Source organism: Centruroides vittatus, unplaced genomic scaffold, assembly GCF_030686945.1.
Source record: "Centruroides vittatus isolate TY-2023 unplaced genomic scaffold, ASM3068694v2 contig_1168, whole genome shotgun sequence".
In the NCBI taxonomy this organism is placed as follows: Eukaryota; Metazoa; Arthropoda; class Arachnida; order Scorpiones; family Buthidae; genus Centruroides; species Centruroides vittatus.
In genome coordinates, this window is record NW_027120749.1 from 51476 (window position 1) to 77150 (window position 25675).

Genomic DNA, 25675 nt, shown 5'->3' on the forward strand with positions numbered 1-25675 from the left:
CGGCTAACTTACTTTTACAGTGAAATTGATACAATTGGAATAGGAGAGAATTTCATTTATGTAACCAGCAAATACATATGTATGAGCTTTATGTAGGATTATAAAGGAATCTAGATGTATATTAATCTGTTAAAACCACATATCAATAATGGAAGTTAAAATATATTATAATTAAATAGGTCAACTATATAGAGCCAAGTTATTCAAGCTTGTTATTAGAATATTATAAAATTAGTTCCTTTTTTTGTTTGCATTTTACAGTAATGAATAATAATAATATCTGTATTAGAATATTAAAGTTTAATTTTGTTATAAGAAGAACATTTTCCATTTGGAGTTGATATTTTATAACAGTGAAGAAACTTAAATTGAAATTGTACGTGTGTCATATATCTGAAAATGAAAATGAATTCCAGACGAATCATTTGATAGTGTGAAAAATTTTACCAATGTCTAGTACTATGTTATATCTGAAATGGATGTGTGTGCTTTTTGATAGTTTTCCAACTTCATGTAGTTTATTGGGAGAAATGTTTCTTTTCTGGATTCAAATATTCAAAGTATAAAAAATTCTTCATTATTTTTGAAGTATTCTATCTTTTCAGAAATTTGTGTATGCTATATACTAGCATATGTGCCTGTTAAATTGGTTAAGTTTTTCTGTATTCTGTTTTCATTCATAAATATGGGAAAGTGTTTGTTTTTTATCATTGTTGTTATAATTTTGATTATTAAACATGAGAACAAAACAGAAGAATGAACAAAGATTAGTATGACACCAAAAAAATGAATCGCAACTACATCATATCATAACACCATATTGAAATAGGAAGATAAACTACAACTTAATGTAAATAAGGTTCTCTCATCTAATAGTCTGCTATTTTTCCTGTGCAATGAATGGGATGTCTCCTGTCTATAATACTCTGTGTAATGAGCCTATTATTTAACCTGTCTACATTTTAATGTTTTAAAATTATTTCATTTACATAATTTGTAATTATAATTAGAAATTCAATTGTAAAATTATAAATCCATTAGGGGTGTTAATGATTTGATTAGTTTAAAATGTTTACTTCCAGTGTTAATTGATATGCAAATTGTCTCTTTTCCATTAGTTAAGTAGAATTATTTGTTTTGTGCTTCAGAAGAAATCATTTTATAATTTTACATGACAATGTTATACAGGAAATAGAGTTTGCAGTAAGAATGTGTGGTTAAATTGAAAAATATTGGATAACAAATTTTATTGTAGGTAGAAATTCCTTTAATACCGTAAAAACAATTTTTGACTAAATGTGAGCAGAGAAAATTAACTTTATATGTAAAAAATTTTAAATTTATACCTAAAATGTTTTTAATGTATTAAACCCACTGCTGGACATTAATAAGGTATGTTTATAGTATCTCACTGTCTCTCATCCAGGTTAGTTTATTATTAGCTATTTAAAAGATATATTTTAAAAAAATAGTTAAAAACTTAGAAAGTAAATGAATGTACAGTATAGTACATAAATGAATGACCAAGGTATGAAAAACTCTGATCAAATTGTCGTTTTAAAGGAGAACTAATGTAATTTAAATTTTCAAACTCTATTTAAGTAATACAGTATGCATGTAATGGTTTCTATGATTATAATGTGCAGATTAAAAATAACAGCAATTCAAAAAATTGTTTTTTATAACTAGAAATGACACTATGGGCAGATTGCATAGACAGTCTTTACTAATCTAGTTTAGAGTAAAAACAGTACCTAGTCACATATGCATTATGATACAGTTTAAACTTTGTTACAAAGATGCAAAATTTGGAGCCAGTCTAGTTATTCTTCTGAATGAGATGGTTGGGACCTTAGGAGCAAAAAAGTCAAAGGAATCAAACTGCTATGTCTGCAAGATACATCTCCCAAAATCAGTTGTATGCAATCAGGAGTTATGTCTGCTTTGCTAAGACTATTGTATTTAACTATTTAGCCCATGTGACACTGCTGGCTTTGAGTAGCCCACTAGACAGAAATACTTGATGTTATATAGTTTTAGGGAGTGTGAGGCTTTTCCCTAAGCAGCTGCTGAGATACAAATGATAGTGAGCACCAAAGTACACGGCTACATGTGGAGCATGAAGAATAGGCAGTAGCACTGATACAAATAAAAATTGACCCTTGGAAGCAAATATCTTGTGAAGGGTCACATAGACAGCTATGGTTCCTTTGACTTGTCTGCTTGTACAGATCTATAATTTTGGGGGCTGGAAATCCTGCATTCAGTGTTCACAAATTACCCCAGTCTAAATAAACTCTGGAGAAACTTTAGTTATTACATTTAACTCTTCTGGATTTTATGATTCAAGATGTGAAAGTCTACTAATGATCTTTTCTTGAAATTTGATGTTTTTTATGAATTAATTTGTAAAAAGTGTTTTTTTATTTGAATTCCTTGATTGTATAATTTTAAAATTTAAAGTTTATTTATAAATCATTATAAATATGTTCATTAACTAAGTATATTGTTTAAATAATGGAATTTGCATTACAATTTCTATTATAGTTTGTTGCATTTAACTGTGATCAATTAAAGCAAAACATGAATTAAATTAACATGTACCTGAACCTGTTACCGGTGTTGGTGAAATGACGGATAATATCGTTAGTTCACCAACAACGATATTATCCATCATTTCACCAACGCCGGTAACAGGTTCAGGTACATGTTGATTCCATCCCAGTGTTCTTTGAATGTTGAAATGAATTAGAATTTTCACTGTTTTTATTTTTAAATTTTAGTGAAAGTAGTTATATCATATATTTTTCTTGGGTTAAACTACTTTTTTAATATTAAAGTTCATTTTTTAAAAATAAAAATTATTTGAAAAATTGTGCATCATAATAAAATTATATATATTTATATATACAGTATATAATTATCATTAAAAGTATTTATTTATTTAGATTCAAATAGATACTTGAAAAACATGTTATCGTGTAGTATTTGTTAGATTAGACAAACTTGGTTATCAGATTTAAAAATATATTTGTTAATATTTACATTTATGAATAAGAACAAATAAAGAATTAAGTTTTTATTTGGATATAACATTTCTTTAAATTTTAAAGAAATGCAATAACATTTTTTCTTTTTTAATTTATTTAGATTGTAAAAAATAGATATATCTAAAATAATATATATCTAAATTTTTTTTAGAAAATGAATGGTGAACCAGATGTAAATTTGATTTTGAAGTAAGTAATTCTTCACATTTATTATTTAGAAATAAATGGTGATCAGGTGTTTCTATGAATAGTGAATATTCAAATTCAATGGTTTTTGATATATATCTCAAAGTATTGAAACAATATTTTTGGTTCTTGTAATTTTTTAGTAATGAGTAGAATGATTTCATAATTTTCTTTTTTGTACATGATACCTATAACTATGATTTTAAGAACAAATTTTATTAGATGCTAATAATAATAATAAATGCTCAATTATTGGTATTTATTTTATAAAATTTTAGCTTTTTTATCAGTATATAAAATATTCAGCTTTTGGAATTACGCTCTTATAACAGATAGAAATATTCAATAGCCATTACTATTGACATTTGAGTTACCTTTTTGACTATTTGAGTTACTGTTATAACTTATTGCTGTTAAATCAAATGCTATTTTTGATTATCGAAGAAGAAATAAAATCCTTATCTTAGGTGTGAAGAAATGTAAGTGGATTGAAAACATTTGTTTTAAATATCATTTGTATTTTAATAGTAACCATACCTTGTTCTTAAAGTTTGAAATAATAACTGCTTTCAAATAGTAGGCATAGTTACTATATAAGGATTTCTGAAAATGTAAGGAAACAATGTAAAATTAATAAATTCCAGGAACTATAGTAGCTAGGTATCATATTTATTTAACAAACAAACTTTAAATAGAAAATGAAATATGTAAAATGTACTGTGAAGTACAGCTGTGTTTGCACATTAAGGTCATGTAGTCTTTGAATTAAAGTATCTATAAAATGTACAATATATAATTAGGTGTATTTTTTTAATTATGAATATTTTCTTAATACTGGTATATAAAAAAGTAACACTTACTATAAGAAAGATGCCAGTTACATTTCAAGTATAATTTACTTTAAAAATTAAACTTTCATAAATAAATATTTAAATACTTTATTAATAACAAGCACCAAATGTGTACATCATATATTCAAATGAAGTATAACTGCCCTCAAATAGTAATTGCAGAGAAATAGTAGCCATAACTATTATTCAAATAAAATCAGTATAAGATTTTTCACCAGTAAAAAGGGTATGATTTTTTTTCCTGCTGTCAGTGAATGTTTTCGGTTTGATTATGAAGATATTTTTAATTTCAAATTATGTTACTTTATGATTTATCAGGAACTTTTCCTCAACTTATATTTAAATATTGTGTGGTAGGTTATAGCTTAAGATACTGTAGATACATTTCAAATTTGACATTTTCTACTCCAGTCATATTCATTTATTATATATAAAGTAAAACAAGTCTCCAAATTTTAAATTAAATAAAAATTATATAGGAAAATTTGAACAGTTTGTATGTAAATTTTTTTTAATTATAAGAAATTTGCAGTTTTGTTCCATATGAATGATGATAAAAATATCAAATTTGAAAATGAAATCTTTATTTTTTGATACTGTTTTATGTTAGTTAAAATAAAAACTTTATGTGCAAACCAAACTACATACTTCGTAAAAAATTATATGAATCTTTTATGACTTATAATTAAATTATTTAATGAATTTGATTTTATTTGTTCTGGATACTGTAGTGCAGCGTTTTTCAACTGTCGGTCCAAGAAAAATATTTGACCATACTGAAGCTAGTTCAATTGCTTACTGGGGATGCTTAAACAGTAATATAGAGTTACTATACATATTTTATTTCATATAGTAACTCTAGTTAAACATATATAAGCTTAATAAATAAACATAATTTATAATTGTATTGATATATAATTATTTGGTCTGTGTAAAATTATCCTTAATTTTATCAGTCTGTGATGAGAAAAAGGTTAAAAAGAGTGCTGTATCTACTATATAAGCGATTGATCCCACTGTTTGTATATTTGTAATCTGTCATGGAATGCCTAGAACGTGCACTAGGGGATGTCCATAGCGATGATTTTCAGCTATTATTTAAATTAATAGTATAATTTATTTATTAACAGTATATATTATTATTTTTATTTGTAATAGGAATTTATTATTTATATGAATTTTATTATTTATACAGAATGACACCACTGCTGCTAGAATGCCCACTAACGGGCATCTTGGGTTACTAGTTGTGTATAAATTGGAAGTATATAGCAGCATGTACTGGTACAAAATGTATAACAATGTCTGCAATGTTCAAAATGTATAAAATTTATGAAATTTTGTGAAAACATAAAAATGTCTAGTAATTTGGCACCTTTTGGTTCCATAGGTGCTGAATTAACAATCTTATATTGTAAATAGAAATAGTAAAGAAGTCATCTTTAGCTTCAATTTTGTAGCAAAATGGTGGAAAATAATACTGCTGTAAGTAAACAAAACATTACATGGTTTAGCTAGGGGTATCTTTTTAATGTATAAATTATTTTAGTCAAAATTCATTTTATAGTGATAAAAAAGCAAAAGTTTATATACTACTGCATTGTAATTATCTAGTCATGTTTTAATTGTCAACAAGATTAACCACTGATCAAAAACAATTTTGAAAATTTTTTGTTTGTTAGAAAGACTATAAATATATAATAATAATTATAAACTCAAGAAAAAAATTAGAAAAACATTTTAATATGAATAATATCTGTAAGATATTTAATATTTGAAGGCTCCTGGGTTTTAGACAAATTTGAGTTGAAGATGTAGTCTACGTGGTTCTTTGCAGGTGAGATTGCCATACTGCATTCATTTTAAGGGTAAGTAGACAGGCATGTAGATTAAATAAAATAATTGTCATTGTTATTGATTTTAAGGAAGCTGTGCATAGAATCAATAACATCCTACAACATGAGAATTGATTTTCTAGTTTTTATTTACTATAGAATATTAAAATATGCTAAAATTGACAATCTGCTTTCATGTTTTCCTGAGAGTCATAATATAGAAAGAATTAATTTAACAAAAATTTATGAAGTTTCAAGACACAACTGTAAGTGGGAATGTCTAATATTAATAAGTAAATGATGGATTGACATATATAAAATAGAAGACAGTTAAAAGTGATGTACAGTTATGTCTTTGGAGTTTCTGAAGAAAATCGTGGAGATGAATGTGTGGCATATAAAACACATTTATGTAGTAGACAGCAAATTTATCTTATCTTTTCATTTAGTAGAGCAGTAAGTTTATTGAATAATTGATATTTAGATAGTCATTAAAAATTATTAACAAATACTTAATCTTAGATATTACTAGAAGTATTTAAATCCAAAGTTTGAACTTTATAAAATTGCACTAACCTTAAACTTTAGCAGGAAACATGGTAAACCCAATATTAAAGTGCTCTTTAATGAAATGGAATTAATTTGCCATGAGCAGCAAAAAGAGGACTTAAAAACCTTTAGAACAATTCACTCTACTTAATAGAGAAAAAGCAAACTGCATTGGCTTTAAAGACTGGAAAGGCATTTCTACTGCATGGAAAGCATTATTTGAGCTGTAATAAACTATTGAAGGTTGGGAGCTGTCTAGGTGTCCTGCTTTTATTTTACTTTATTATAATTTTATTATATCTCTGTATTTTAATTTTTAAAAACAGTTTAAAAAATTTGCTAAAAAGAATCCATTAAAAAATTAAAATCTGTTCCTGCAATGGAATTTTTAAAACTTGAGAATTGGAATACAATAGTCCAAATTTTGAATATTCCATTTTTTTGCTCTTCTCATCAGAAGGCTACTGAGACAACTGGCTTTTATAAGTCTGAAAATGGTCACAGCTATGTTTCCTGTTTCCTGAAGTTTAAGGTTAGTACAATTTTATTTAAACCTTCAATTTGAAGAATGGTTTGAACTTTGATTATTTTAAACTTCTAAAATGTGGATTATTTCAGATTATATATTAACTAACTTAATCATCAGTATTGTATTATGACAATTATCATACATATAAAGTTGTCTAGTTGGTGAGGAAAGTGACCAATCAATGTTAATTTTATTATTTTAAGTATATAAATGCTTATTGGTTAACTTTCAACTCCATTCCCAACCCTTGTTTGGTGAATGTGATCATAAGTCAATTTTATTATATTTGTTATCTAGTATTAAATTTATTTTTTGGACTATTTTAAATGTTAGATATACATACATAATAGAATTGGAATATCAGAAAAATTCAATGGTTATTTATTGCCTTTAGATCAAATTTGATTTTATAATTAATTTACAGTATTTTTGTGCAGAAAATGTGCAGGTTGTCTGACAAGAGAAGGTTTACAGGTTTTTTTTAATGGGTGTCCATTATGCAACAGAGAGGTTATGTGCTTATTTTGATTCTAGAATTATGAAAAACTTAGTGTTTTCTTATCTGAAATCATTGAAAGTGTCTTTGGAAAAAACTTTGCACCTTGGGGATAGATTTGTTATCTCGATTTTTTTTCAAATGCTTTACATTTATTCTTTTCCTTTAATTTAATTTTCTGTAAGTCAGACTGTATATGTATGTTATTAGACATTTTGTTTTTAAAACTTATTGTATTGGATAGAAAACAAAATAAAAGAAACTTATCAAATATTACTCTAACCTATTGATATCAGAAATTACTGGACCTTACTTTCATGAAATGTTAGTGAATGATGTAAAAGAATCTGATATTTCTTTCATACTCACATATTATGGAATATCAAATAGATAGACAAAAAAACATTTAGGTGTTATGATATGATAAGCAAGAAACCAGAAAATTATCATACGGGTATTAAACTATGTCAGGCAGTTAAAAACTGTTTTTAACTATTAAAATCTGCCTGACGAAGATGGAAATAATTTTGTCAAAAGCACTAGTAATTATAGTGATAATTGTACATAGTTTAACACCCGTATGATAATTTTCTGCTTTCTTGCTTATCCAATGATCGGCGTGAAGTTCAACCATCGTTACAGTTAACTTATGATATGATACTGATCATGTCAATGTGCAGAAGTAAAAATCCATTATCTCAGTAAATATATAATGAGACATGCTGCAGCATAGGATATTTCTTCCAATGTTTTCCTATCCATTTATGATGGCAAACTTTCATTGAAAATTTGGTTGTGCTAGAAAGTGCTGGTCCAAATATCAATTTTGTCTGCAGAATCACTATTGAATCAAAAAATAAACTTCAACTGCCTGGACTTGCAAACTTAGGAACATATCCCTTACATATTGTATACAGGGTATTTTGAGAAAAGCACAAACAGATATAGGAAGGAAAGAGATTGTATAATTGATTTCCATGATTTCTTTAAATTTCTAGCTGTTAGGTTTGAAAACTTCACAAATGAGAAGAACTTGGAGTAACTCATTTAAAATTTTTTAAGTATGTGGAGTGGAGGTGGCTGACATTAAGCCCTGCAATAGAGTGCTAACACAGTTGCCAGCTCTGATATTTTCTCTTAGACTTACCAAAGGAGGAGATGCAATGATAGAAGATAAAGCCAGATACTTTTGTATCAGCAGATGTCTGAAATATGTCTTATCAAGTATAGGCCCAAATACATTTTTTTTAAACTGTGACCGAACTGTTTAATAAGTATCAATCTCTCTTTCAATGAAAACAATCATTGATTCACATTTTGTATGATTAAGGTGAAACATTAGTGAAGCTGTTTGCGGGAAGATTTTCAAACTGAAAATCTTACAATGTTGCTCTGATTATCAGTTTCAACTTTGAGTATGCAGAAATGGAAGTTGACAATAAGACAAGGAAAATAGTAAAGAATACAAACTAAAAATTGCATTATCTTCCATATGACAGTTTTATAGAAAGAAACATCATATTTACAGACCTAGACACTTGGAAAAGATGATACATTCTAAAACATAGATGCTTACTCCCAGAAAGTCAACAAAAATCTGGATTATACAGCCAATAAACCATCTTGCATATTTCATGCATCTGTTCTAGCAGTGTCTTATTCTATTGCTGATGAATGGGAGTTTTTCAATGTTGATGAAAAATAATATACAATGGCAGATAATGGTGTATCCATACAAAGTAAATCATTATTATGGAAATGTGTTTTCAATAAAGTCATCCCTTGGTTATGATAAGTACCCAGAACTAACTCATTTGTGCATCATCAAAGGGCTTCTTGTCTTGTGCTGTGGCAATTTTAGATGTAGAAAGAGATTTGGTTTCTCATTCATATTCATTTTTCAAAAAGACTCAAGAAGACAGCTGTCTTTTTTCACCATGCTGAAATGTTCATGAGATAAATTAGCACTGAGAACTATGTCTTTTCAACATTATCTGTGTTTAATAACAAAAGGAAATGTTTTCACAAATACTTTGCCTTTTCAAAAATGTCTTTATCATGTAAACATATGCCAGAATGTCATTATAAAATTTTAAATTTTAATTTTGGTTCATTCTAGATGGAACACGATTACGATATTTAAATTTAATGATGAATTGAATGTCGTGTAGGCAGCCAACTACATAGAATGTAGATTAGCATTACTTTACCATACGAAAGGGATCACATTGAAGTAGTACAGTAGACCCCCCATAACACGGGTTCATATAACACAGCTAAAAAATTATGATCGGGTTCGTATAACACTGTAAAACGTCATTGCCAACTCTTATCGCGACAGGATTGGTTGAATCTTGACCAACAGCAGATATTGTACAAACCGTTGAGTTTAAACGAGCAGCGGACCTACTAAAAATCATTTATTATTTAATGGCCATAAAAATTATATTTTTGTTAATGATGTCTCCAAAGTTAAGTTATTTTTCTGCGAAAAATTCGCTGATCAGGAAACAGTTTCCTTATAAGCAATTTATTGAAATTTATTTATATTATTTACATTTTAAAAATTTTTGATGTTTATTTTTGTTCTTTGATTTTGTTTTATTATAAAATTTTAAGCAATAGTAAATTCTGAGTCTAATGAAATATTTTAAAAGAAAATCTTTAGGCATACAGGATATTGGCATCACATGTTTCATATTTTCATATATTATGGAACCCTTATATGCACACATTAACATCTTGCTTATTCCAGCAACGTTTATTCTGAATTACAAATGTTTTTCGGCCACATTTAGAGGCCAAGAACATTTGTAATTCAGAATAAACATTGCTGGAATAAGCAAGTAAAGTGTTATTGTGTGCATATGAGTGTTAGAAAGTTTCAGTTTATTTCTTAACTTTATTATGGAACCCATTTTTTCTTTATGGGCATGTTGTCTAAAATTTTCCAGATATTTTGACAGATAAATGCTGTAACGTTTCAGTAGATCTTTACTTTTGATGTTTATGGCCCATTTTTTATATCTTATAAAAAAAAATTTGTGCAGATATCAATTTAAAAACTGTAATAAAACTTTTTTTTATTTTTTGCAATTCAAATTTAAAATCAGACCAGACATGGGCAGCCTGTTACTGTGTACCAAGTTTCCTATCTGTAAACCAAGAAAATCTGTTTTATTTTAAAATATTATTTTTATAGCCGTGTCTCTTAAACTCATCTTGACATAGTTTAATTAAGTTCTAAGTTACTAATTTATTATTAACTGAATGTATCAATGATAAAAAATAAATAAAATTACCTCCTGCATCATGAAGAAAACTGAAAAAACTGTTATTTGAATTTTTTTCTTTATAATTATGGCAATTGACAGCTGAACAGTATCATCTATAACTTTTTGCTATTTCGATAATTGTCTTCTTTGTCACTAAATTCTCAGTCATTATTCAAAAAACAATTATAAGAAATAATTACAATAAGACTAAAAATAATAACGACGTGTATTTATTTCTTTTGTGTAATTTGAGTAAGATACATTTCTTTGTCGCATAAAGTAATAAAAATTTGAACATTTAAATTGGCAAAAAAAAATGGACTAACTAGACTTTTAAAGGACTGTGACCTGATACATCAATCAATTTTCCTTTTTCTCTCTCTCTCTTTTCTTAACTTGAGTGTCTAAGTGATGTAAAATGCTAAGAATAGATTTTGGCAACTGAAACTAGCTTTTTTTTTTTTTTAATGAAGATTGAACCAGAAAAATGATTCTATTTATTACTATGCAAAGTATGTCCTGGATATATTAAAGAAAAAGTATAATGAAATTTGATTAAAGTCCACAATAATTTTTAAACATTTTAAAGAAAAATCATGATGATGATTTGTTGTTGAAATTAAATAAAATTAATAAATATATTCAAGTGTACTTATTACATTATTTCTAATTTCTGCATTTATTTAAAAAAGATGAAAATAGTCAAGTTAATAAAAAAAATTGCAATTTACAATTAATTTTAATATTATTCTATTTTAGTTAAAATAACTAAAAAAATAAAGAAAAATTTATCTAATATGTTCTGACATACATAATGACATTTTTTGCATTTTTCTCCTTAAATTAATGAATATAAACAGTCAAATTATATGTAATACTATGTTTGTTTATTTTATGAAAAATTTTGTTGCATATTTAAATAGTTTTTTTACTCTAATGACAGCAGTGAATATATTAAGCAATTGAAAGTTTATTCTATATATAAATTAGGATATAAATAGGATTTTTCAAAAACATTTTTCTTAAGATTTTAGGCTTTCACAAAATTTAGGCATTGTGATTTAATATTTTATAGCTTCTTCTTTATTTGAACTTTATATGAAATAAAGAAGAATTTATTAAATATATAATCATTTAGTAAGAATAGAAGATACACAGATTTTTAAAACAACATTTATATACTTTTTAAATTGTATAACGAATATAATGAACTTCTTGCATTTAAAATCTAAGCATAAAAACACTAAAGGTCAACAAAAAAAGTTAGTAATGGATTTTTCATAGATTATGTAACAGTATTTTTATACTTTTCAACTACCATTTCATTCTGGTAAATTACCATAACACTGTCACACATACTCACTCCCAAAATTACATAATGCATTTCCTCAATAAACCTGCTTAATTGTACTAAGGAATAATAGAGGGAACAGGATATGATGTTACATAATTTTATTAATTATATGTATAACCTATAAAGCAGTAACATAAACAGTGAGGTTTACTATGCTACATTTTAGAAAGAAAAATTAATTTTTTTTTTATTATTTAAGGTTTTTATTACCTCATTCACAGTACCTCAACAGTTGTCACTCATGAAATCATAAACAGCTAACATGGGTAAATAAAACACTAACACACACACACTCACTAAATACATAGGTTTAGATCCCACAGAGAGAACACGAAGACCTAAAATGCACATCATCAGAACAAGTGGGAAAAATTCTACACATTACCAAAACACTTTCAGACATGGTACTTGACTTGTGATTATTGCCAACTGACTGCCAGAATTCTATAGTTGTGATTTCAATTGCTCATTTTTTCTTTGAAAATTCAGAAAGATTTTTTAATGCTCGATTTGTTTTATGTGATTAATGATGACAAAAAGATGAATAAAATACAAATCTTAGATAATTTTTGTTGGTGTTCAAAGTAAATTATTATTATTATTTTTGAATAATAAAAATAATAAAAGTTTTCAGAAAATTTGAATAGGATTGTCAGGTGAATTTGTTTGTTGCACTCAAATATGTTGGAACTCAAGTAAGGTACATTTATTACACTTAATTATGTTGATTACGCACGAACTTAAGAACAAAGAAATGAATTAAATGCAATGATGTAAAGCAATTCATGACATACATAGATTGACCACCAACTCTTACCTCTCTTCGAAATACATGATCAGAATGTCACAGTTAAGTGTGAAAGATGAAAAGGGACAAAGACATCCCAACCCAGTAAAGTAAAATGAAGACCACAGATACATTTTTGACTGCAATAGAACAAAGAATAAACTACCTGCACACAACTTTGACATTTTAACACACACAAATTTTACATCTTACAGGGTTTATGAAAAACACGGAAGTGCAGCAAATATCAGTCATCTGATGATTGAAGTTGTATCTTGTTTAGTGCTATGATCATGCTAGTATTATCAAATAATGTATTTGCATGGAATATCACATAATTTTGTCATGGAATAAATGAATACATTTTTAAACTTTTTTTTTTACATGCCATTTTAAAATTTTTTTCAATTAAATTGCTTTATCCCACATTTAAAAATTATTCAGTAACTAACTAAAAATACTTCCAGAATTCTATAAAATTGATTAAACAAAACTACTCTACTAAAACCCAATACATTATATTATCAAAGCCAACCACTGCCATATGCTATCGAGCTAAATAATGGCTATTATAATAATAAATTATGAAACAATTTGACATTAGAGGGAGGCATTTGGTGTCATTTCTTAATAAATTTAATACTTATAATTTTTTATAAATAATTTAGATTTACAATTACACTACCTGAACTGGAGGTCTGGGTAGCATAATTGGCAATACATCTGTATGGTAAACAGCAATTGTGAGTTTGAGTCCCACTCCGGGCTGATTCTTCTATTCCAGTAAATCTAAATTATTTAATTAAAAATTATAATTATTAAATTTATTAAGAGATGGTGCCTAACATCACCCTTTAGTGTCAAATTGTTTGGTAATTTATTAATTTTATAGCCTGATTAATGACTTGAAACCGTGTCGCGCTTGATTCTTGTTAACTACAAAACACAATATAGTGCTTTGACGATCACTTGGCTTTCTTCTCCCTTTTATTTAGTTGAATAAAAGGGAGAAGAAAGCCAAGTGATTGTCAAAGCACTATATTGTGTTTCGTAGTTAACAAATATTATAGCCGTTATATTTAGCCTGATGGTGTATGGCAGTGGTTGGCTTTGGTAAAATTGATTAAGTGAAAAACACCAAAACTGTAACTGTAACAGTTTTTTTGGTGTTCTGGTAATCAGTTACATTGTCATTCTTAAACAGCTAAGTCTCAGACTAAAACAATATAAAGTCCACACACTACATAAACAACAAAATAAATTATTAACAAATAATAAGACATTTTTCAACAGACAACTACATACCAGACCAACTACAAAATCACAGCACAATGATGTGCTAACAAAAAAAACTTAGACTATTGGTCTGCAGTTTGGTTCAATCTAATCACACACAAACATAAGCAAGCTGAATCAAAGAGAAAAAAAATCATGCTGTGTGTCAAAATAAACATACATAACATCCAACAAACAGTGCAAAGAACATAATAGGAAGACACCTGGTGCAGATATTTTCAGTTTTTGATACAAAAAGTTTTATCTCTGTATTTGGAACTAGCAAACTATTTTGCATGCACAATCAACAATGCAGGTGTGGAATTTTCTTGCACATCATATACATGAAATCCAAAGACAATAACACCATAGACCCTACACAATACTGATCAAACATATGACTTCCTGTACCCTACAAAATACTCATTTAAAATAAGATATACCGCAACATAGTACAATATTATCACAGCAACAAAAAAGCTATCATAGAAATTACATGGATGCAAAGAATAGTTACATTCTATGACAAGCACACAAACAATATAGAAACCTATAGCATACATAGATTATAGAAAGGCATTCAATAGCATTTCACACACTTTGTTGGTGCATATGTTACTGTAACAGTCCAAAGTCAGGTAAGTCTTACAAATTACCAGTAAATCTGGACATTTATAAGTTTTCACTAGTAAAAGTTGAAATTCTTGATAAAATGCTTACATTTTTGGCTTTTACCAAGCGATACTGGTAAATGTCTGGATTTATTGATTGATTTGGGTGAAAAAGTATTCATATGTATCTGTTGTTTTGTAATATATTAAATAAGAAAGTGAAAGTATTATTGTAATGATTATTATTCGATTTCTGAAAATAAATTTGGTGAGAAATAAACAGTGTAGAGGAATAAATCATCTATTATATGATTTTTTATGTTTATGTAACTCTTGCTTTTAATGCAAGTGTTGTAATACATATTAGATTTTATGAACTTCTAAGTGAATTAGTGAATAAGAGGACAACAATTCTTACTTAACCTAATGAACAATATCAGTAATGAAAAAGTCTGCCATTGCATTTAGTTGTCTAAATTGTTGTGTGAAAATATGTGCTCGCCATCTCAAATTAGTAGCAGATTGTCCCTGTACATGCCCCTGTACATACATACAGGGGAAAATATTTGAATTGAAATAACATGACTTCCAATTTTCATCAGAAGTTTATGTATAGTTAATTGGGGCCTCCTACCCCTAAGATTTCCATATGTGGTCTTGTCTTTCATCTATCTAACTTCATTCTTGAGATTAAGGAAAAACAGACTGATGACAGTGGGAATTTACAGGTTTACAATTTTTTCAAACTGCAACCCAATAATAATACTTGTAGGAGAGGAAGACCATTAACTACAGAGAGACAAACTCTGTCTCACTTGTGTGGAAGGCACTCTATGAACTTCATAAATTTATTTGTATTTTTCTTATTATTTATATTTAGTTTATTTTATTTGTTTAACATTTGTTTTTACATTAAATTTCTTGTTTATTACCATATTTTACGGACTATAAGATGCACTTTTTTCTTCGAAAAATTGCCTCCAAAATTCAGATGCGTCTTATAGTCCGTAGCGTCTTGTAGGTATTTTTTTTAAAAATTGCTTAAAAATTAAGGTGCGTCTTATAGTCCGTAAAATACGGTATTTGTTTTTGATGATTAGTGTGATTTAGTAAATACACATAAGGCAAGGTATTTTCAATGAGATTCTGACTGAACTTGATCCCATTGTATGATAAATTAAACAACACCAAGGCTGCATTCACACTGCCAATGACAATGACAAAAACCAATGTTTTTATCATTTGTCTTTGTCTGTAAGATGGTTCACCCTAGTCGTTATTGTTGGTCTTTCATCTTAGTCATTCATCGTTCCAAAATTAGCCAAGATTCAACATTTTTCACTGTTGTAACAGAATTATCCAATCAACATAAACTTTCCACAATTCTATGGATGAAATGGAGGAATCACTAATCTCCTTTCTCAAAGAAAGATGCCCTACAAAGCTTAATAAATGGTCTAAAGTATTTGGAGACATACAGAAAAATTTTTAAAATCCTTTGATATATTTTAATTATAACATGGAAGACACTGTTTTTCTCTTTGGCTATGATTACTATTGACATTTTGATATTTTCCTTAAAAAAAGTAATAAATTCCTCTGTCAAAGCATTAACATTTTACTCTGCATATCTAGAGACAAATCTGGACTAAAAGCACAGAAAGCCACAGAATAATGCTAAGCCTAATGTATGTTGTGCAAGCTCTAAGACAAAAACTAATGAACAATGTGAACACTTTGATGATGAAAATGATGAAAGACAAACTGTTGTTATTGTTTAGGATCTGTGGTTGTCATCAGCAGTGTGAATGCAACCTAATCAAATGCAATATCAAACAACAAAACAACACAATACGCATTATCTCACCTCGTGTACAGTACATGGATGACATAAAACTCTACAAATGCACACATATAAGAAGTTACTCACAAAGAAGGGTGGTTTTTTTTTTAACTCAGAAATAGAGAAGTCATTTGTAGGCTTTGCCATCATCCATGGATTTAATATGGATGAGGGCAAAGTCTACAAATATTGTATTTAGGATTCCAACAGGCCAAACTCTCACAACGAGTGTAAATAAAGTGAAGACTAAGAAAAGAATAAAGCAGCAGACTAAATTCAACGCTAACAACACAGCTGAATATAAAATGTGTTGTACATTTAAAGCAATCAACAAATACATTGTTCTAGTACTGACATATTCATTTGATGATATACATTGGACACAGAACTGGAACAGCTTTGAAAAGAAAACACAAACAATATTAATAAAACATAGCAAACATCACCTGATGCCAACCATAGAAAAACTCTCCTTGTAAAGATGGAGACATTTTAATCTGCATGAAAAACAAATATAGACACTGCAAGAATTTTTGTGAAAAACAAGAAGCATCACAATTATGCAAAGTTGTAACTTTTGCAAACAAAAACAGTACACCATTAAACTTACACAACACACAAAATACAGTCACCATAAGACATTCTGGGGCTCAGAAGCTCCATGGTAGGCCCATTAACTATTTCAGCCAGGATCATGTTGATATAACTGCATCACAGTCTCATACTCAGTCAGTCCGTATTCAGTACACAAAGCATTTACAATCTCTAAGTCTACATATTTCATTTATAAATTTGTACTTTGTTGTGAATTCCATTTGAAGGAGGATTCAATGACCAAAATATCATGGGGTTTTTTTTATGAATGAACAAACTATAATGTTTTTGGTACATTATTTTTGCTGATTGCATTTTTATGTTTTATAATTGTAAAAGATGCAAATTAAAACAGTTATCAAGTTGGAGTTTCCTTTAGACATTTTCTTTATCCAGAATAAATAAAAACAATTAAGCTCCTTGTTTAATGACAGTTTATTTAACAACCTAGTCATAGGAATGGAACATGGTGGTTAAGTGACTGGCTTTTCTTACAATTTATTGGTTTGGGTTATTGAAATTCTCTTACTAATATTTATTGCTATGCTGTTTTGATAGCATAAACTTGTTATTTTTAATGAACATGTAAATAATAATGCATTTTAACCATTAATAATTATAAATGAAATTTTAATTTTACAGTTGTGACGATATTGAAAAAGTACAGTTATCTGAATTAACAGTGAATCCAGGTCAAGAAAAAACCAGTCCAAAAGATTTTGAACTGTTAAAAGTTTTAGGTAAAGGTGGATATGGAAAGGTAATTAGATTTGTTAACAGCATATTAATCAAAAACTGAAGAATATAAGCTTTAAGAATTTATAATCTAAAGCAAAATTTATATCATATCATTATATCAATAGTATTTAAGTTGATGTTGTGAATAGAAAGTTAACTTAGTATTTTATTTATTCGATATAAAGCTGTAAATTTAAATGAAAAAATATTGTTAATAATTAATATGCGTATTCTTCTTATGAAGGCGAGAAATCTTGTTAAAGATTATTTATTTTTTGAGGAAATCGTTAATAAAACACAAATACAAATATGTTTTACAGACAAAGGATTTATTTTTCTATAAAATATACTCAGAATTTATGTAGGTGTGTGTGTATTTGCATATTTTTATAAGCATACTGGTAATGGAGTAAAAATAATTTCAAAGATTTTTTTAATAAGAATTTCATGAAACCTCTATACCATTTTAAATATTGTTTTGTAATTGTAATTTTCTTATAAGTTATGGTTTTATTTCCATGCATACGTATGTCAATAATTTAAAAGTACTTAACATATGCTTTTTTCGTTTTTGTCTTTTATTTATTTTAGATCAACAATATTTCATTTTGATAATGTTTATAATATGAATTAAGTCATTATTAATTAAAAATTTAATAAATAAAACAAAATAATTATTCAAACATTACAGTATAAGATCAAATTTAAAGGATTTTTATAAAATATTAGCAAAGAAGTTTAAAGTTAAATATACATTTATATGTGCAATATCATTTTCTGTAATAATAAATTCAGCAATATAATCTCAGCTCAGTAAAACTTCTTTATAGAGCTGATCATAATAAATTACTGTTCTGTTTATTCACATTGTTGGAAAAACACCTTGCTAACTCACTTCATAAACCCTGACAACATTCATCCTCTATTAGAGTTAGCAAGGGTTTCTGTATGTAAAAAATGTTTTTTTCAATTTGCAATTAATATTTTAAATATTTATATTTAGTTTATATAGTAAGCTTAGTTTACTTGTTATTTATTTTAACATGAGTATAACAAAACAGATAATAAAAATGCAGAAATAAGTAAGAAAACAATATAAACTAATCAATCAATCTTTATTATTTGATATAATGGGTGTTATTACGAAGGGGGGTTAAATAATATTGTTACTTTAAATTGATACATGAACAAAAAATTTTTATGATGTTAACATGGGTGAATCTGTCACAGAATAAAATTTGATAAGCTGCTCCACTGATCAGATGTCAGTGTTGCAACTTGGATATCTGAAAGAATATTATAAGAATTAAGAAAGTGTCAAAAATTCTCATATTCATCACTGTCATTCCACAAAAAGAACACTCAGCATCACACAATACAATTATTTTAGTGTTTAAATTTATCGAAAACCTATTTAATCTAAATTGAGTCCAATGTTATTTAATAGTCCTTTAACTATAACAGGCCATGGCTTCAAAAAACAATTACTGTTTATCTGTGAAAGCATTGTATATATCAATTTTTGATAATCATCTTCTGGTAGGTCAATAAGTTTCCTCCAAAACTGAAACAAATTTATTGATAAATTAATAGTGAGGGGAAGTCTTCCCAATTCTATTCTAAGTGTAGGTTTTGAGACAGATCTATTAATATGGAACACCTGCTTAAAGTTGAACAACTGTATTTCCTCAAATCTGCTCACTAACAGACCACCCCAAACCGGAAAAGCACAATACTTGGTCCAATCAAGGAGTCAAATAATCAGAAATAATTATTTAATGAAGATGCTCTAATTTTAATAAGTAATTTAATGAGATTTAGAGATTTTAGCTCTTGCATCAAGTAAATCTTTGAAGCCATTTCCCGATATTTGGTTACTGTTAATAAAAGGAATGGACTCCCTGTTTTGTCTTTTAAACAATTCAATAAAGCTGTTAACATTATTAAATTAACTAATTCTTTGTTCCCACTTGAACCAAAAATGATAATGTTATTTTTCTTCAAATTGTTGTACATAGGGTCTATATGATGATTCTGAAGAGAAAAATTATTCATACATACAGTTATAAAAGTTGAAAGTTTGGTAACTTCTTCCAGGCAGGTTAGTCATTCTTCACACTCCTTATGTAAATTAAACAACCAGTCAAACTTTGATGACAAATCTTCTGGTTTCAATAGAATAGTATCAAGTCATTCCTCAAGAAAACACAGAATCTACTGATGTATTTGAGAAGAAATATCCTGTTATGCAAAATAATTGTCCAGTCGAGATAATTTCAATGTTGGTTCACTTGGCGATTGATGACATTTACTAGCAAAAGTCAAAGCTTTATTACAGGGAAAAGGTGGTGTATGAGACATTGGCTCTGGATTAAGTTCAACTCCTCCGATAATAAGTAAAAAGTACAAAATTAAAAAAGAAAGTAATATGATAGAAAAAGACATTCTCAATAAGGTCAATTAATGGCAAACAGCTGAATTGTAGATTGTAATAGTAAGTCATAAAAAACACGCCAACAGCCAGCACTGTCAAAAGCACCCCAATATAAACTAATGATAATATATAAATGATGTTTACAACTTTAAAATCAGAAGCATATTTACATTATAAATTTACTGTCTTGTATATATTATTCAGCTGTAGAGAAATTTATTGTTTTGAGTCGTTTTGAAAATTTAGAATATAAAAAAAAATGAATTGCTGAGGTAGTTTAAATATTTGTCATTGTAGAGCATACAGATTATAGATTGAGAGAGATAAGTTTTTGAAGTATTGAAAAGATTTGACTCTAGGTAAATTTAACTCTATTTTCAGTTTTTGATTCAACAAATGTTTTCAGTTACAAACAGGTTATACAGGAAATCCTTGTTAGTTCAAAAATCAAGGGACAAAATAACTGCAACTTCAAATTATCTGAGATTTACATATTTCTGTACATTATGCCAAATGCCATGTATCTGATGTAATAAATTACATCAGATACAATGGAATATGGCTACATATACAGAATGCTATTTTCGTTAATTAATAATAATCATAAAAATAAACTGTAAGTAAACAGCATGTGTTTGGTGAAAACCTCACAGGTTGCCAGATAGGTTTTAAAAAAGTAAAGCAGAATTCCTTGAAATGAAGCCCAAATTATTTTAAAAATGGCCTAAAAAGTAGTAAGTTGCCCACTTGTAGTAGCCTAGAGATTTACAAATATCCCAATCTGCTACTCATAGTCCAATCTTGCAATTTCAAAACCCAGCTGTATTTTATGAGATAAGAGAAAAAAGGGTAGAATGTGGGTAAGGTGTCACCCAAAAATACGTTACTGTAAAAGCAAAGCCATATTGACCAAATTAGAGTTGTTCTTGGTTTGTTGTTCTGTTATAGTATGGAAGCACTTTGATCTAAAATGAGTTAACATATGCATGTGACAGTTGAGCAAAATTTTCACTTCAAATTTTGAAGTAGCCATATTTCAAACTAACCAAATACGTACAGGTATAGTACATGCATACACATTCTACTGAGCGCATTATTAAGAGAGAATAAACAGATTTTCATATTTTTCTTCAATAGTTGGTAAATGAATTCCTCAAGTTTGTTAAATTTTAAGTGCATATAAAAGTTGTTTTTAAATATTTTTTCTAATTATAATTATAGTCAATAACTTATATTTATATCAATAACATATTTGATTGATTATGAATGTTAAACTTTTGGCTTTTTAGGTTTTTCAAGTTAGAAAAATTACTGGAAAAGATAAGGGAAATATTTTTGCTATGAAAGTTTTAAAGAAAGTGAGTATGTTAAGTAAAATAAATATAAATTAATTCACACCTAACCTGATAGTTTTAAATATAATGAAACAGCAATAAGAGACTGTTGTTTGTCATCTTGCATGAAGCAGAGATGTCCTTTCTGCAGCAAACATTTCTATAGTGTAGTTTACTTGTTCATCCTAATTCCATTTTTTATTATTTTAATTATTCACTGCTTAGTCTGCAATTAATTATATATACAGGAAAGGGAGATACTCTTTACTATACTTATAACTAAGACTTTTGTATTTATTATTCTTAGCATAAATCTTAAATTACAGACATTGAGGATAAGATATTGCATTTATATTAATCTATAATAAATCAAACAATGACTCTTACTCTCCTAGCAAAAATGTTCATTATTTCTTTTTATTTCAGATTGCATTCTTGACTTTTTTTACTGTTACAGAATAGCTTACATAATTTATCCATGATGAATATTTCCTTGAAAACAAAAATTCCTTGTATACCTTTTTGGTTTATGAAAATATAGCACTGTTCTTTTCTTGTTAATGTATATGCTATGCTTTAACAAGAAAATATGATGTTGCAATAATTGCAGATTGTTAATTTAATTTAAAAAATATTTTTAATGTTTTACATTTTGTTTTTTAAATCTTATTTTTAGAAGTTTAGATTTTAATTAATAGAAGAAATATTTTAAAATAATTTTATGAATATTTTCAGAATCTGAAAAATTTAAACAGTTCATTCTCTTCTTTGCAAGTGTTGATTGTATTCATACTCTTTATAAATAAATAACCAAATAATGCTTTAAATTATTCTCAGCAAGTTTTGTTAATATTATTTGTAATAATTTTTTATAATGTATTTTTGTATCAACACTATGTATTGTATATATTTAATTAGTTTTTATATTTTTTAAAATTTCACAGAATTATTTTGAATTTGAATTATTTAGAGTTTTCATAGTAAAACAGTATTCTATATAGAATATTTAGTTTTTAGAGTATTTGAAGATGGGCTACTAGCCTGAAAATACTATTAGCATAACATGCAAATGTAATTTAAACTCTATTGAAGCATTATTTGGTTGTTGTTTTGTATTTAGTTAAAAAATTAAATATAGGTAAAGCTCTCAATAAATTGTTCTTTAATTTAAATTGGATTCCAACCTTTTTCTTGCATTGATATAGAAAATATTCTTACCAATTGACCCTCTTAAAATTTTTGTTATTTTCTAAGATTTCTTAATATAGTAAGTAAATTAATTAAATCAGTTAATAAATTTCCCAAATCATTGTTGTTGTTCTTATTTGAAAATTATCTGAAATTTATGAAAAAGTAAAAATTTCAGTCTATATCAACCTTATTGGGAATCTCTGTTTTAAATTAGAGAGTCAATCTTTAGTACAGTGTATACATAGTCATGCTGGGGTTCCAAACTGTTATAACATTGTAAAGAAATATGATAGTTGCAAGAGATTAGTGTTAAATATAAAGCAATTTTTCAAACTTATTTTTATATTTTGTTGTAAGTGGGGATGTGAATGGTTGTGTGCTCGGTAGCCAAGGTGCCAAGTCAAGTATTTCAGTCAAGAGAAAAGTGAAATATGTTCTTTGGTTTGCCAAACTTGAATCTAACTTTTGTGTAACATGAATACTTTTGCATGGTTAATGTAAAATTGCCACACAAAAATAACATTTACTAGTGAGATAAACAACTGAAAGAAACACAAAAGCAGTTAGACAAAATATTTAGGCAGACTGTTAATGATGAGTCTGTTTAAGCTGTTCAAGAAAGTTGTCTTTGTAGACCAAAGCAATCAATGTGCACATATGCTTAATGGCAAGGACTTGCAAAAAAATGACAGTTTATAAGGTTTTGAAAAAAACACATTTTACTGGTTATAAACTTTAGTTATTATATGCAATCTGCCAAGTGATAGGAACAAACAATATGATTTTGCTGTAGATATTCTCAATTAGATTGGAAGTTATGAGCTGTTTTTGAATAGGATAGTGATCAGTGATGAGATAGCATTTTATATATCAGGATGTATTCATTGAAAACTTTAGGATATGAGGTAATGAACAAATACATGCATTTTGTTGAACATGGATATGACAGTCTGAAAGTTAATTTGTTGTGAGTACAAGCTGAATAATTGACCTCCTTTTTTTCTTTCATGGAGTTCACTGTAATGTCACACAACTATGTTGATATGTTGGAACTGTATGGAATGTCACAAATTATGAGTAAAAATATCCTCATTCAGCAAGATAGTAGTGTTCTACACTTTTTCCGATATTATTCAGAAGTTCTTTGATGGGACACTTCCATAGTGATAGATCAGAAGAGGATGATGGAAGGTTTGGCCAGCAAACTCTCCTGATATTTGAATTTTTACTTTTGGGCTTATGTCAAGCAAAGTGCTTATAGTATGTACTGTACATTAATGATGTTGAACACTTGAAACAAAGGACCAGAGAAGCTATCTTATTAGACATATTTAATATTCAGTCATCTATGGGAATAAGTGGTGTATTTCTTAAATTATAGTTTGTAGAATAACTAACAGAGTTGACATCAAACTTCATTAAATATGTTTAAAAAATTTGAGATTCTATAATTTGGTGCATATTTAATATCTATATTATGTTTGTTTACAACTACTCACTTGTATAGAGGTAATGTGTAATTGATTCTGTGAAAACAATGCATGCATGGAGCTATGGAAGGCAGTTTAAAATAGAGATCTGTTCCATATTCTCAATTATAGAATTTGCTCTTACTGGGGTAGAAAAGATTTAAATAAAGTTTTTGTAAATATATGTCTATGTAAGAGGTTACTGATAACAAAGAAACACACTTTTTGATGTAACTATCATTTATTTCCATAAAGCTGATTGTTTAAAAATTAAAAATTTTTCAACTGTTAAAATGAATTCTTGTAAATGGAGTCTGTATAAGTCGAGAAATTACTGTACAGTAATTTGGAACTCCATTGACTTTATGAATGCACTGTATTAAAATATAACAAAAAAGTTTTTGAAAGAACTTCCAATATTTATTATATTTGTTTGTATAACTTAATTATTAAAAAGTAAATACATTTATTTTAGGCAACAATAGTTAGGAATCAAAAAGACACTGCACATACAAAAGCAGAAAGAAATATATTAGAAGCTGTAAAGGTAAAATATTGTAAAGACAATATGTTATAATATTTAAAATTTTTTAAATGTTTTTTTTATAATTAATGAATATTTTTGTAGCATCCATTTATTGTAGATCTTATTTATGCCTTTCAAACTGGAGGTAAATTGTATCTTATCTTGGAATATTTAAGTGGTGGAGAATTATTTATGCATTTAGAAAGAGAAGGTATTTTTTTAGAAGATACAGCATGGTAAATGATTATTTAATTAGATAAATTGATATAGTTTTAAATATTTGCAATTAATGTGTTATTATTTCAATTCCAGCTTTTACTTATCAGAAATAGTATTAGCATTAGAACATCTTCATCAAGAAGGAATTATATATCGGGATTTGAAACCTGAAAATATTTTATTAGATGCTCAAGGTTTGATAATTTAAATATTAATAATTTTTTCATAAGTCATAAATTATTTTTATATATCAGTGTAAGTTATATGTTGTTTCACAGATATCACAAAAAAAGTGATAATGAATTGTTTTTCTTATATGAATAAGAGTATTTTTAATACCAAATGTTTCAGTTTAATTAAATTCATTTTCAAAGTTCTTTTGATGATTTATATATTCTATTTAAAACATTACAAAAGTTAGATGATTTTTAACATTCTAACATTGAACTTTTGTTTTTATCTACAGTATTTGAACATTATTTGAAAATAAGAATCAATATTTTTAATACAAGGTGTGACAATAAAGTTC

General features: G+C 27.3%; 1 protein-coding gene across 1 annotated transcript in view; it reads left to right on the forward strand.

Annotated features, from left to right (window-relative positions):
- The window catches only part of LOC136981741 (ribosomal protein S6 kinase beta-1-like), a 43659-nt gene that overhangs the window by 361 nt on the left and 17623 nt on the right, over positions 1 to 25675 (forward strand). The window contains exons 2-7 of the mRNA XM_067278096.1: positions 3202 to 3239; positions 17878 to 17995; positions 21697 to 21765; positions 24877 to 24948; positions 25030 to 25163; positions 25240 to 25340. Of these exons, the coding sequence (XP_067134197.1) occupies positions 3202 to 3239; positions 17878 to 17995; positions 21697 to 21765; positions 24877 to 24948; positions 25030 to 25163; positions 25240 to 25340 (532 nt within the window). The remainder of the gene's footprint in view (positions 1 to 3201; positions 3240 to 17877; positions 17996 to 21696; positions 21766 to 24876; positions 24949 to 25029; positions 25164 to 25239; positions 25341 to 25675) is intronic.